The 16021-nt window shown below is 37.2% G+C and overlaps 1 protein-coding gene across 1 annotated transcript in view; it reads left to right on the top strand.

The window, feature by feature from the left end:
* The window catches only part of LOC145240278 (tetratricopeptide repeat protein 16-like), a 55802-nt gene that overhangs the window by 33141 nt on the left and 6640 nt on the right, over positions 1 to 16021 (top strand). The window contains exon 6 of the mRNA XM_080103860.1: positions 14170 to 14381. Within this exon, the coding sequence (XP_079959986.1) occupies positions 14170 to 14381 (212 nt within the window). The remainder of the gene's footprint in view (positions 1 to 14169; positions 14382 to 16021) is intronic.

Raw genomic sequence — 16021 nt, 5'->3', positions numbered from 1 at the left:
CCACATGCCTGACCATTAACCAGCTCCCATTTCCCACCTCTCGGGAGCTGGTCCCCTTTTTCCCTTCCCCCTCCCTTCACTCCTCACATTAAAAATCGGCCTTGTGCCTAATTTGCTCGGTGGGGGAGCAAATAAACACCATCAAAGTGTAGTATCTGTTCTTCAGATGCTGCACTTCTATTTCTTGTTCTCTTTCGGTGGAGGAGAAATCCTTCACGACTGAGACAATTTTTATTTTTGTACCTTTTCTCCACGTTAAAAAACGACCCTGGTGTCTAACTCTGTCCCGTGGGGAGGCATAGTAAATAGGTACACTATATTAAACCAGTTGTCCTTTCCCGGAGTTGTCTGGTTGGTTATTTATCTGTATTTGTTTTGCTTTTCTTTTTTAAAGTTATGTCAATTTTTTTTTTCCAAATATTTTTTATTCCAATCAAAATAAAAAGTTATTCCATATGGACGACTACAGAGTTACCTCCCTTTGAAAATAATTTTGAGTTGGATACAGATTTTATGTTACTTCGGTCATCGATAACTATAAAAGTATGGTTTTTATAAATAGATGCTCTATGGAATATTATTATTAGACTTGCATAGTGTTTAGGAGTGATGAAAAAACATTATATATCATTTTTTACTAAGAGTCTAATTGTTGTGAATATGAATTATTTCCTCTTTGATGGCCATACATCTAAACAATATGATATAAATATGGGAGTGCCTCAGGGGTCTATCCTTGGACCTCTATTATTCCTAATATTCATAAATGACCTCCCTGACAAAATTGTCTGTGAGATGGGTATATATGCTGATGACACCACGCTCTATAACAGACATGACAGGAAAATAAATGAACATGTTTCTAAAGAAATGACAGAAACACTAGAGGACAACCTCCAATCTGTAGTGGAATGGGGACAAAAGTGGATAGTCACATTCAATGCTGCCAAGACTAACTTGTTTCCTTCAATAACTACAAGAAATCTTCTCTACCACAAATAGCAATGGTCAAAGACTCTTTATCTGAAAGTACATCTTTTAAACTCCTCAGCCTAACGTTCACAGGAAACATGAGTTGAAAAAATTACATTGAGAGTATTGCCAGGACCGCTGCGAAAAAGGTAGGTTCTTTCTACCATGCTAGAAAGCTACTAACGCCCGAAAGTGTCCTGTATCTCTATAAGGCCACCATTCGCCCATGTATGGAGTATTGTTGTCATATTTGGGCTGGTACATCTGCTACTACTCTCACTCCTAGACAAGATTCAAAAGAGATTCGCCAACCTGAACTGTCATCTAAGCTTCAGCCTCTGTCCCATCGACGAAATGTAGCATCCTTTTGCCTGTTCTACAAGTACTTTAACGGTGAACGCTCTGACGAACTGCAAGCACTGGCACCCCCTCGACGTAAATACCCCCGACAAACCCGACAAGCAGCAAAATCCCACCCCTTCACAGTTGAGATTCCTAAATGTAAGAGAGTCTTCTACTCCAGTAGTTTCTTCCCCAGAACCGCTAGACTCTGGAATTCTCTTCTGGGTTCCTGCTTCCCTAACTGTACTGCCATGCAGAAGTTCAAGTGTAACGTGAACCGACATCTTGCTGCACAACTTCTCACATAGTACCCCTGTAGCTTATGTCCCTGATAGTAACCCCCTACATCAAAGTGGCGATGTGCCTTGTTTGGGCTGAAAATGTAATAAAAAATTTTTTTTTTTTAATCCAAACTATAAAAGCTGTACGTTTCCGCTTGTCAAGTAGATGAGTTGAAAGATTCTTAATTGAATAAAAGATTACTAGACGGAATTTCTCGTCCTGTTTTTATTACAATTTATTCAATTAAGAATGAAACAATTTATGCGACCAGAGTGATTTATTTACAAGAGATCCAGAAAGTGATTCAACGGACAAGTGCTGGAAACATTGGCGGGAGACATTTATAAATTTCATTGAGGTTCTACATTCAGAAAGGACGGGACGTCTCATCAATAAGCATGCACTCCTAACCAACTACCTGTCTCACACAGTCAATGAAATTATCTCGGATTGTGTTACCTACAAAGAAGCAATCGATGTACTGAACGCTACATATGTAAAGCTCAAAAATGAGATATTTTCTAGACACCTACTTGTGACTCGCCAATAAGAATCAGGCGAAACATTGGACCATTTCCTTAAGAGCCTTTGGACACTGGGCAACATTCTGCCCAATGACAACATTAGAAACCCAAGAGTAACACATTTTGGACACATTCATTAATGGCTTACGTAATGCTCATGTAAGTTGTCGTCTTGAGAATAAGACCCTTACACTTAGAACAGCTTACGAGCAAGCCTATACCTTCGAATGTGCTATACAGCAGTCTAGCTCTTATTTACAGCCAGACACAGTGGGTGCCACGCTAAACCCACCTGTTCCTACCCCCCCCCACACCCACCTTATGACGATAGTCCAACAAAGCTTCAGTCACTACCGCTTTGGTCACTGCCACTTTAAAAAGGGACACTTACTATTTTTGTGGCTTATCTAAACACCTACAGGTTTCATGCGCTGCCAGAGATACTCGTCATAAATGTGGAAAATTTTGTCATTATGCAAATCTTCTAAAACCGGATACAAAGCCACTTGTCAGAATACATCTGCAACTTTAGCCGCCTCTCTAGAATACCTTTAAAAAAAATGCCTTGTAAAAGTGAAAAGTAATGGGAGATCTACGAATACTTTGCTCGATATCGGCAGCTCAGAAAATTTTATCAAAGAAAGCTTGGTAAAAAACAACAAATCGTATTTTGTCCCCTCCCCCAGTAGAGTTACAACGTCTGCACAAGTAAGTGGTTATTGTTTGGTGGACTTACTATTTAATGACATCTCCTATAAAACCACTAAATTATCCGTAATGAAGAACCTTTGTTGCGAAATTATATTGGGACACGATTTTTGCAGCAACACTCACAGATTGAAATTCTGTTTGGCGGTTCAATGTCCGCATTGAAAATTTGTGGATTGGCAACAGCAAAAATCCAGTACCCGTCACTTTTTGAAAACCTAACTGAAAACTGAAAACCTATCGCAGTGAGAAGCAGAAGTTTTTCTTATAATAATAAAAAAATTATTGACACTGAGATAAAAAAGACTATTTGAGGAGGGTATAATTGAACCTAGCAAATCACCCCGAAGGACTCAGGTAGTTATAACCACTTCTGAAAACCATAAAATGAGACTGGTTAAAGATTACTCCTAAACCATAAATAGATTTACTCTTTTAGACACCTTCCCACTACCCAGGATAGATGAAATGATAGGCGAAATAGTCAAATACCGTATGTTTAGCACTCTGGACTTGAAAAGTGCATACTATCAGATCGCCATTAGACCTAGAGACAAGCTATACACAGCTTTCAAGGGAAACGGTCGACTATATCAATTTTGCAGGATTTCTTTTGGCATTACGAATGGGTAGCCAGCTTCCAAAGGATAGTTGACCAAATCATGACGGATGAGAAACTGAAAGACACATTTCTGTACATTGACAACCTCACAGTATGTGGCCATAATAAAAAGGAACACAACAAAAATCTCAGACGGTTCCTGTCCGCCATCGACAAATACAACCTTACCCTAAACGACAACAAATGCTTGTTTGGACTGGACAAAATAAATCTACTGGGGTATACCATAAGCAAAGGTTTTATAATACCGGCCACAGATCGATTGAAACCTTTACTCCAGATGCCTGTTCCTCACAATCGGCCGTCCCTTCGATGTTCTATGGTCATGCTTGCTCACTATTCCCAATCGATTGCATCCTTCTCAGAAAAGATACATCCATTTAAGAAGAGATGTTTCCTCTGTTCCATCAAGCCATTGAAGCATTTAAAGGACTGAAATTGCGAAATCAGCAATTACAACAATAGACCAAAATATTCCTCTGGTTGTTGAAACGGATGCGTCAAACTGTGCTATTGCTATTTCTTTGAGGCAAGCTAATCATCCTGTAGTCATTTTTGAAGGACCACCCCACGGGCTGAATGACGACACCCTGCAATTGAAAAGGAACCCTACGCCATAGTTGAGGCATTAAAAAAATGGTGGCACTACCTGATTGGACGCCACTTTAAACTTATTACTGACCAAAAATCAGTTGCTTTTATGTTCAACTCTAAGACTACAAGCAAAATAAAGAATGAGAAAATAGCGAGGTGGAGAATTGAACTATCTTGTTTCTCTTTTGACGTCAGCTGTCAACCTGGCAAGAAGAACTTCACAGCTGATACACTGTCAAGAGTATGCTGTACAACATCAAGCAGGGACGAACTCCCAATGCTACATAATAATCCGTCACTCGGGCATTACTCGAATGGTTCATGCTGTGAAGTGTAGAAACTTGCCTTTCTTGGTGGAGGAAGTAAAAAGAATTACAAATTCCAGCTAAACATGTGTTGAAATAAAGCCTCGGTTTTATAAACCCAGAACTGGCGTTTTAATAAAAGTAACACAACCGCTCGAAAGACTAAATCTTGATTTTAAAGGACAGCTACCAAGCAAAACAAGGAACCGATATATATTAACTGTTGTCGACGAATATTTACGGTTTCCTTTTGCCTTCCCTTGCTTAGACGTATCAGCTACAGCAAGTATACAATTCCTCTGTTCATTATTCGCTGTCTTTGGAGTTCCTGCCTATATACATTTAGACCAAGGTGCTTCTTTCATGTCAGAGCAGCTTTGACAATTTCTATAAGAATGAGGAGCTAAGGGTAACGGCCTATGCGAAAAATTTGGAAGACAGTTCAGTTAGCTGCATCAAATAACGGATGTTTGATAATTGGGAAAATCTCCTTCCTGTCGTATTGTATGCCATGCGATCTCTATTGTGTATTGCCACGAATGCCACCTAACATGAAAGGATTTTACCTTTCCACCAACGAAGTTCAGTGGGAATATCACTTCCATCTTGGCTCTCTCGATCCGGTACTGTGTTTCTGAGATGACATGCACATTACACGAAGAACGATCCCTTGATGGACGAGGTAGAGCTCATAGAGGTGAACTCCCAGTACACTCTAGTACGTCATGCAGATGGTAGAGAGTCTACTTTGTCTCTCAGAGGCCTAGCAGATGTACCAAGACCGCAGAAAACCCCTGAGAACAGACCAACTCTCCCTGACACTGAAACCCCTCCGGAAGATCAAGACACTGAAATTGCTCCTGACACTGTCTCCGTTGTGGCTCCATCAGACACTTCGGATGGGCCAAAATCTGAATCTCTGACAGATGAAGGACTAGCACTGAAAAAACGTGTTCATTCAGAGATTGACTCTGACGCAGAACAGCCTTCTTCTCTGAGAAGGAAACATTTTGGAACAAGGTATTTTAGAGCCCACAGACAGGCTCGCACTGAAGAGCCTTCCTGTTTGAGTACTCAGACCCTGAATCATGGACTGCCGAGGTGGCCACTGCAAGCTCATAGGGAGCCTGGATATTTTCCCTATGAGTGAGAAATTTGGTGGGGGAGAATGTTGTGAATATGGATTATTTTCTCTTTGATAATCCAAGCCATAAAAGCTGTACATTTCTGCTTTTCAAGTAGATGAGTAGTAAGATTCTTAATTGAATAAAAGATTACTAGACGGAATCTCTCATCCTGTTTTTATTACACTAATTTTGATAATTTTTACAAAGAAAACGAATATTAAATAAAGAAACAAAACATGCACTAAGCATGTAAATATATTAAACCAACTGTCCCTATCCGGCGTTGACCGGTAGTCTATTTAGTTGTAATTTGTCTTGCTTTTTTTTTTTTAACTCTGCCTATGTTTTTTTTTTAATATTAAGAGATTGATTGTTATCAATTAAAAATAAACGTATGTTATGCATTTTTTCAGGAAGGTAACTTTCCTCCCTAGACAAGCCTGCCTGGTTGGAGTGGTGAGTGCTTCTGGTATTGACTCTGAATTTGGTTATGCTGGTTGCGATTGTGTAGTTGTTGGGACAGGTTATGATTCTGGGAGGGGGTTCAGATGGGTTCTGTTTCACATGGTGATTTTTCCAGGAAAGCTAGTTTGACTCTGTCAATAGAGTGGTGTCCATCCGATTTCCTCAGTCGATGGTAAGATGCTTCTCTAAGCACTTTAAAACTTTGAAAGAACCCTGGTATATGGTTGTTTGTGAACTCTTGCATCTACTTTGTTAGTTGTACGGTCGATTGGCATTTCATCTTTCAATTCCTTGCAAAACTTGAATCATCATTTTTTTTTTTTTTTTACATTAGTTTTAAGAAACAACAGAGCCTGCAATAATGGATATTTGTCTCCACTGGGCACAATCACAGGTTTGGTTTAGGTTAATGATACTTTTACAGAGATCTTTGTACAGGGTGTCTGCCCATCTCATCATCGACATTTCTTTCGGGCAGTTCACTGTGGCTTCAAATTTAAAAATGCATAACACCACATTAACAGGGTTGAATAAAAACTGACTACAATGAATCATCATCATCACCGTCATCATCATTGTTGTCATTGTCGGTATAAAAAAAAACAACCACAATGAATTTGTTAGGTGCAATCTAAAAAAAATAAGAGTTATTTCCCTTTAGACCAAAGACGAGAGAGTTATCATCCTTAGAAGAAGTAGATGATATGCCATGACAGTTTTAGGAAGTAAACTAAATGTGTCTTGCACCACAAACTTTAATCATGATGCATCCAGCGGTTTCTACCATACCATTTCGCTCTGTAAGTTGTTGAATACTGATAAAATTTAAAAGCAAGTTTCGCAACTAGATAGTTGTTGACCCTCAGCACATATTTGAATTATCTGAGCCACTATTCCATTATCTTGTCCTTGATTGGTGCGATGATAAAGAACATGAGTGTGTAGCATCAGCAGTGACACCTAGTGTCTTGACACTTTGAATATGTTTTGCTTATAGGCTCAGTGCTGATTAGTGCTAGCAGTCAACTTCCCTTCGAGCTTGCCCAATCTGAGACAATATCTCCAGCTCTGTTTACAGACAACACACTTCACAGAGTTTGGACCAATCGCCAAACTTCTCTCCTGGTGTGTAACAGAACCCACTTAGACCTAAAACGAGGCAACAAAAAAATCTATCATAGCATTTGCCAGACTCTAACTTCAACATACATACATGAACATTTTCTTTTCCCACAAGACTGCCTAACTTTTCATTTCCATTCATACACATGAACTCATTCCACTACTAATGTTATATAGCAACCTATATAATAGGTATATTATTGTGTCTCTCAAATGTAGGTAGAACACATACATGGGCGTTCATAATGGACTGTGTCATCTAATGCATATCGTGTGTATATAGCATGCTGTATATATCTAATGCACACATATATATATAATATGTATGCATGTTTAGCGTTCGTGTTATATACTGCTATGGAGACGTATGTATATATAAAGATGTATGCATAATGTGGCTCGTGTAGATATTCAACAAACAGTTCAATAATGTGACAATTTGGCTTTCAGGCCATGATCACAGTGTGGTATCTGTTCTGATACTGCACTTCAGTTTTTCTGTCCTCAGTCGGTGGAGGAGAGGTCCTTCATGACTGAGACAATTTTTATTTTTGTTCCTATCCAGAGTGCACTTTTATAGAGAGCTGGATTTTCCCTACATTAAAAACCGATCTTGTGTGTAACTCTGCCCTCGTGGGGAGGCAAGTAAATAGGAATAACGTAAGAAGGGACGGTTCTTTTACCAGGACAAATAACATCAGACAAAAGGACACATACGTTCTTCCACTGGTTCATTTTGACTCTGAAGGATCTACAAAATAAAAGCTTTGCTTTCGGAGGAAAACGCCATACATGAAGTAAATAAATATTATCATTTATTTATTTTTTGTTGGAATCCCTCAGAGTTGACTACATCTCTCTGGTATTTCTACATCACTCTAATCAGTCAGTCGAATGCTTCCATAACTGACAGACAACTCTCTCTGCAACTGTTTAACTCCCCAACTGACTAACTAAATCCCCTGTCGTGTGTTCTGTTAATATATGATCGTTCTTTTTTTGTTCGATTCTGTGACGTCACATAACCCGGTCAGTCAGTGTTTAGGTAACTATAATTCTATTTGTTTATTTAAGCTAACATCTCAATCTTATATTATTAAAAAAAAAAAACATGTAAACATTTTATTGTTTTACATTTTTATCTGGCTTCAATATTTGAAGCGGTAAATATTATATTGCGATTATAAACTTGTTTAACTTGTATCATACTGCAATTCAAGACTTCTATGAATTCGCTATTCAACGAGAAACTCATTTGTTCATGTTCGTCTGCAAGCTTTTACAATTCAAAAGCTTCTTTGGATTGATACTGCCTGATATTACCAACAATTCTCTTCTCTTTGCTTCTAAAACTAAAATGGCTTACAACTCAAAGGACAGAGTCTTAAGGCAATATTCACTTAGATTTCTATATTTTTATGCACACCTTGTGTATCTGTTTCCCATCTCAAACTGATTAGAAACTCTATTCTGTGCCCTGAATACATGACGTAATTCAAAAATCTTTCGTTTCTTGGCCTTCAAGCCAAAATCACAGTGTAGTATCTGGTCTGATGTTACATTTCATCTTTTCTGTCCTCGGTCAGTGGAGGAGAAATTCCTCATGACTGAGACAATTTTCATTTTTGTTCTTATCATGAGTGCCTCATTTTGGGGGAGCTAGATTTTCTCCACAATAAAAACCGACCTTGCGTCCAACTCTGCCCTCATGGGGAGGCAAGTAAATAGGACCATTTCATTTGTAGCATACCACATCCTACCTTTTATTTGTTTCCTTGATTCATCGGGGCATCCAGCGTTTTCCGGGAGTACTAACCCAACACCAACTCTCTTCTCCTTTTCTACATTCTTACTATCGCAGTTGTTATTAAGTGTTAGATACTTTGTTTATTCCATTTTACAAGTGCGTGATATTACTTGACTTCTTTGGAATCAAACTTTGGTTTTGATCCCTCCCTATTTTGAAATGTAACTTTTGTTTAATATACAGCTTGTTTTTTTATAAGAGACACGTAAAACTGTTTCCCCTTGTATAAAAGCTTTGAAAACCTAAACTCTGTTCAACTCTTGATTGACATCTATTAGAACTTTTCCCTTCCCTCTTTGAGTTATGTTGTTTGCAATACATTTCTGCTGAAGTTCTCATAGTTCACAAAAGCTGACAAAGCAGGATTGTTCACTGTTTTTTTCTCTTTTATCAATTTAATTCTGAATTTTCGGTCAAAATGGTTCTTAAGAAATTGAAATTTATTTTGAGGAGGACAATAAAGAAAGAAAATGTATGTTTCTTTTTTTCTTTTCTTTTTTTTCTTTTTTAAATTTTTTCTACATTTATTTGTGCATTTATTTCGAAGACTATAACAATGCAATTCAATGGGGATTGGCATTAATAATCATTAAACATAGGAAAATTATTGAATTCTGAATTTAAATAACTTCAAGGCTATTTTTACAAAAATATTTCAACTTGTTTTATTTAAGGAGTGCAATCTTAATGAATAAATTGCAAGTTTTGGATTTAGTTGGCCAAACACTTTAATACATTAAAAAATGAGCAAAAATATAATTGAAAATGCAGATTATTTACCTCCTTTTTTGTTACTTTAAACTTAAGCATCTCTTAATAATGAAGATTATATATCTGTTTGGATGAAAACGAAACTCTGTTATTGAAGATTGTTGTACTGTGGTATTTAGTATAAAATAATATAGGGAATAATGTACTATAGTCTGAAAGTATAAAGGAAAGTAGTGCAGTATAGTCTGAAATAATACAGGGAAGGTAGTGTAGTATAGTTTGCAAGAGTATAGGGGAACTAGTGTAGTATAGTCTGAAATAGTATAGATGAGGAAATGTAGTATAGTCTGAAATTTTATAGGGTTAGCTAATATACTATTGCCTGAAATAGTATAAAGGTCGGTAGTTTAGTACAGTCTTAAATATTTTAGGGTGAGGTAGTGTAGTATAGTCTAAAATACTATAGGATGACAGTGTTGTATAGACTGAAATAATATGAGAGGGGTATTATAGGAGCCTATCTTTGCATAAACTGTCAAAGAAACACCTATAATAATTTGCAACAAAACGGTCGTCAAATGAAAGCAAACAAAAGCTCTTTATATATATATATATATATATATATATATATATATATATATATATATATATATTTGAGTGACCTACACCATTAGGTGTAGGTTACCAAAACTTGAAACAGTGTCACAGTGAAGGAAGTAATAAAGTAATTGAGTTCGGCTACTACTTTTCTTTAAGCTGTTTTTCTTCCAATGGAAGAAGAGCCTTGCTCGACTTCCACTGAACAGAGGCAGAAGAAGGAACATTTTTTTCTGTTGGTATCGGGAAGCTACCATAGGTTATTACTATTTGGAAGTATGAGGTGTCTTCATTAAGTTTCCAAACGTTTTTTGCATGGACACTTTTATTGGGAGTATATACATAAAACTCTAAGTCCCTTTGAAGTAATCTCCTTCGGTTGTAATGCAGTTGTTGTTCTATTCCAGCAACTTCTGGAAGGCCTCATCGAAGTCTTATTGCGTGAGCGTTTCAATGACCCTTGTCACAGCCTCTTTCATCTCCTCAATTGTCTCTTAACGACAGCCTCCTAAGGTTTTCCTTGATTATAGGGAATAACCAAAAGTCACAAGGTCTGGACTATAGAGAGGATGAGAAACTGTCTTGATGCTCATCTTGATTCAATAGTCAGTGACAAGAATGAAGCCGTGGATTTGTGCATTTGCGCAAATTTTCCACATCTTCAGTTTGCCACGAATAATTGTTTGCACAGTTCCCACACTGACATCAAACTGTGCACTTATTGCCTCTATAGACATACGACGGTCCTTATCCATGAAATTCTTTATTTGGTTAATCAACTCTGGTGTTCTGACTTCCTTACTCCTCCTACACCTCTATCATCCTTCACAGACGCCTTGCCTTTCTTGAATCTCTTATGTCACTCAAAAATTGATGCTCGACTCATGCAAGATGATCCAAAAGCAGTCTGAAGCATTCTATACGATTCTGTGGCATTTTTTCAAAGTTTAAAACAATTTTATTGCCTATCGTTCTTTTAATGTGTCCTCACGTCCAGATTACCCTTTTGAAATTCACCAGCCATGACAATTAGGCTTTAGTAGTGTGTATTTCAATTCCTGCTTTAGCTGTTCATTTGAAATTGAGATCATAAAAATTGGTCAGTCATCTCATAAGATGCATAGAAATAACATACTGAATTTTGAAGCATCTACGACAAATTTAGATGCCTGTACAAAAAAAAATTAGTTTTGAAACTTTTTTAAGGCACCTCGTCATTCTCTAAAGATTCAGTAGAAGTTAATATGCTGTAAATCTGATTGGTATTAATATAACCAAACCACCTTGCAGGGCTGCTCTCCACTAGAGCAAATAAATGTTGTGTTTATGACTACTACAAGCACTGCTGTGCTTCAGTAACTTTGATTAAATTTAAAAAACTTCATCATGATGGCATCTCAAAATACAATAGAGAAAAATTTCAAGATTTAATACTTTTGTCCAAGATAGTTTTGTCCAAGATACTTTTGCCCAAGAACAAAGTGCAGTATCTGTTCTGATGTTACATTTCAAGGTTTGTGAAAATGTAATTCTCTTTGGACTTCTTTCTTTATGAGGAAGCCGGCTTAACCCAACCATGTAAAGGTATAGGAGCTAATCTTCCCATGGACTGCAAGACAAACGCCTGTAATATGTGTAATGAAAAGGGTCATAAAGTGAAAGGAAAGCAAAGCCTTTTTATAAATAAACTATATACTTATTTGATACCATCCTCCTAGGCATTACCTCCTCCTTTGGGTGCCAGTAGGAAATGTGTTCATTCATCATGGTACCATCCTCCCAGACTAGAAAAAATATACGACTGGAAGGAGCATTTGCTAGTATATCTACTAGTAATACCTAATAAAAATAATATATAATAATAGTTATAGTTATAATATTAATATATAGATAATGATAATAAGATGTTGTAATATATATTAATAGTAATAATGCTATGTCTACTTTTATATAAAATGCACTTTGTGTGTGTGTGTGTGTGTGTGTGTGTGTGTGTGTGTGTGTGTGTGTGTGAGTTCATTCCCTATGGAATCCAAAATGGCTGGGTCAATTGTTTTAAAATTTCATACAAATGCATTTTATATGCCTGGGTGTGTTCTTAGATAGATTTTGTATCGAAATGCCTGTGATAAGTATCGAATAGCGATAATAAAAAAAAACTTGATTGAAGAAGGAACAGTCTGATTTTGACCAAAGTTAACGCTCTGATACAGCTTAACATCACAAGTGCATGTGCTGAATCCCCGACTAGAGCAGGCAATCAATCAATTTGATTAAAAAATGGGCGATTTCACTGATTTCGATGACAATAAATGTATTGGAAGTGTGGAACATTCGTTGATCTTCATTTAATCCTGGGCAACGTCGGGAATCCCTGCTAGTATAGTAATATATATATAGCCGAGCCTCAGCAAAATTTTATACAGTGCATATTAAAAATTAGTAACAAAATACAGTACAGTATATCATACACATGTATATAATCAAATAACATTATAAATAACATCGTAAGGCGGGGTACATATCGTAACCAGGGATCGGCAAAACATCGTATTCCACATCGTAACCTGAAATAAAACATATCCTAGGACCACCCTATTCCGGGTTTCTATTGTATTTGTTTTTTTGATCGCTCATGAGTGAGAACAAAACTTTTGCAATCTCACATTGACGAAAATCTAATACAGTGATCACATGTTAAGTAGTTCATAATTGTGCTGAAAAGAAAGTTACAAGTGCCCTGATTACCAAACCAAAAAAAAATAAATCCGGTCAGTAATTTAATGCAGTCCCAGAGCAGGGTATTAAATACACGCCGATGTCTGAGCATTGATAAATGGAGTGCCTGGGAGCAGAAACAGATACTACACTTTGAGCTACTTATTCACAAATAAGATTAAATTCCATAAATGGCCAGAGAAATGTCAGAAAATCTTGCTAGTAGACTGATATAGTGGAAGATCCTGACACCCCCCTCCGAGAATGGATTACTCGATTTATAAAAGACGCTAGCAAGCCGTAACCAATGAGAAAGAGTAAGCTAAACTTTGACACTTCATCATTCAAGATACATTCAAGTGTCAATTTCTTATTGCACTGTACCTTTATACAATAAACCTTTTATAACTTAATTACTGTGTTGAGTCCAATTTCATCTGATTCATTTATACTGATTACATTCTCACAGGGTTATATCATAGATTATAAACATCAATGTGTGTATGCATGTATGTGTGCATACAGCATCTCTTTTTTTATGCACTTACTTTCCTAAGGTAACCACTTAACAAAACCCAAAAGCAACTCGAGGATAAAAGTTAATGAGTTTATCAGGTGAACGGTGAGACAAGACCTTGGGGATTGATAACGATGGTTGAAACTGGGCAGAATTTGATTATTTAATAGGGCAGCTCAAAAAGAATTTGTTTACATTGGAATTAAAAATGACCATGCTGTAGTCAGCTGGGAAGTAACTCTGTAGTATTGTGTTCCACAGGTGGGTAGTTCTTGGAAAGAAACTTTGATCATTGAATTTCTGCCTACTTTTAGGTACATAGAGGAAGAAATGAAAATTATCTACATTGGTTGTAGATAGACGAGTTATTGCTGTGAATGTTTTATAGGGAGATATCTTAGACTAAAGCTCAGTCGAGCACCTACTATGAAATTAACGACAGGGTAGAGAAAGACTAACGACCTCTCTTTTGTGAGAAAGAGGCTGTAGGGAAGAGAAAGAAAACATAACTCACTAGATTTCGAAGTCGGTTTTGTACTTTGTTAAAGTAGGAAAAGGTGCTCTGCATGTCACCTTCTTAGATGCGGCAACAGTACTCCATCTTAAAACATATTCGACTCTTGTGCAGGTAGAGGATTGCGTCAGGAGTGAAATACCTTCTAGAATAATCATTTTCCAGCTACGTTGGCAACGGATTTGATGTAAGTTTGCCATTCCAGGTCATTATATTATGCTGAGTTATTCTTTCTCTTTTAGTATTCCTCCTCATTCCAAGACATCAAAACTGTTCTGAACCAAGGCCACCATCCTGTGGCTGCAACAATGTTGGAACAAGTCATATACAAAGCTGACCAAATCAGACATGAAGCCATAAATCTCAATATTCAAAAACAATTCTATCCTGCCATCAAAAAAATCAATTTAGCCATCAGCCTTCATCCGACAGATGCCAAATTATACCTCCTAAGGTAAGAAAAAAATCTTAAAATTTATTCACATAAGCCATTGTTACTGTGATAAAATGCCTTGTCGCAGTTAAGTAAACTGTTCTTCTTTGCACAACTCGAGAAAAACATTGTAGCAACGGGCTAACAAACGCGTGGCTCGAAATCCATCAATGTGACTAGCACTGACATTCATACCCCCACTTTTCGACTTGAGCTGCCTTTATACAGCCTACAATTCCCCTCATTTGCATGTGTGCGGTGTGATTTCGCGAGACTTTACGAGACCACAATTCATAAAACTACGGGCGCCATCTTTGAACTCTCTCTTTCTCGCCCGACCCTGCCCGACGCACACATGCGGTAAGACTTCGGTTTTCCTTTCTCTTAACTTAATTCTTGACCTCAACCTTCATTTCAGATGTGATTATGCAGGAAGTAATTTCGTTATTCTGCTGTTCTTCTATCGTCTAAGCTCACAACGTTTTTTTAAGCTATGTTGCTCTTAACAACGGTTTAGAGATGACCAGGTTTCCTCCACAACTGAAACCACTGGGTCCTGATTGAAACAACGCCGTGGTGGTATTACCATGTTTCCTTTGTGAAGTGGAAAGCTTCTTGTTTGGCTCACTACTTGCAAAAATAGAAATTAGACTTTAACTTCTTTCTCAATCAGACGTGTAAAACACAGCTAATAATGGCATCAAGTGGACATCACGCATTTTGTCTTAATTTCTGACTTCAGATTTTGTTTTTAACGTTTCATAATAAATTTGAACGCTTTTCAGTGAAGATTGTGTTTGTGTGTGAATCTGAAGATGAGGTTCATCAATGCTGATGTGACTCTACAGCAGATCCAGCTCACAACGTTTTCCAAGCGTTGCTGCTCTTAACAACATTTTGAAACACTGGTTGAAGGTGACCAGGTTTCCGTTACAACGTAAACCATTGGGCCTTGATTGAGACGATAATAAAACGACCTGACAGTGTGATCAAATGCTTTGTCACCATAACAAGTAATAAAAGTGAGAAATGGATCTCAAATTTTCTGGACGAGTTTGTGTCGTGTATAAGATATAGTTATGGGCAAAAAAGTTAAAGCAAAATGGTACACTTGATTTTATGATGACGTGTCTCATAAAGTAACGTGAAATTTCATTACTCATAAGAAAATAATTTCGTATTGGTTTGGATAAAAAGCTTGTTTGCAAAGAAGAAAGAAGACTTTTGGAATCATGAGTTTGGATGCAGCGTATGTACGTATGGCATTGTAACGATTTTAACCACAAGAAAACAAAATTACAACAAACATTTTTTTTACTTTGTCTCTAAATAAGATACGTTAATAAGCTACGTTGCCATTGAGGCTTGAAGGCTTAATTGTGAATTATGGGTCATATCTATAGAGACATCCTAAGTGGGGAGTTGAGCAGCGAGATGTTTGTTCACATGACATTTAAATTCTGCATGTTGGGTACAGTCAGGAAAATGGAGCAGGGAGTGAATTCCAAAGACTAGGAGTTGAAAAAAAAAAAAAGAAGCTATTACATTGAAAATCCTTTCAACATGTGGGGACCTCTACAGTGAAGAGGCTGAATTTTGCTGATTGTCGAGTTCGTTGAAGGCACCAATGTAGCAAGTTCATCAGAGCATATTTCATGAAA

This window comes from Euprymna scolopes, chromosome 19 (assembly GCF_053919585.1).
Source record: "Euprymna scolopes isolate OS-2025 chromosome 19, ASM5391958v1, whole genome shotgun sequence".
Taxonomy (NCBI): Eukaryota; Metazoa; Mollusca; class Cephalopoda; order Sepiida; family Sepiolidae; genus Euprymna; species Euprymna scolopes.
Note: the sequence above shows the minus strand (reverse complement) of the source record. Positions and strands in the feature narration are given on the sequence as shown.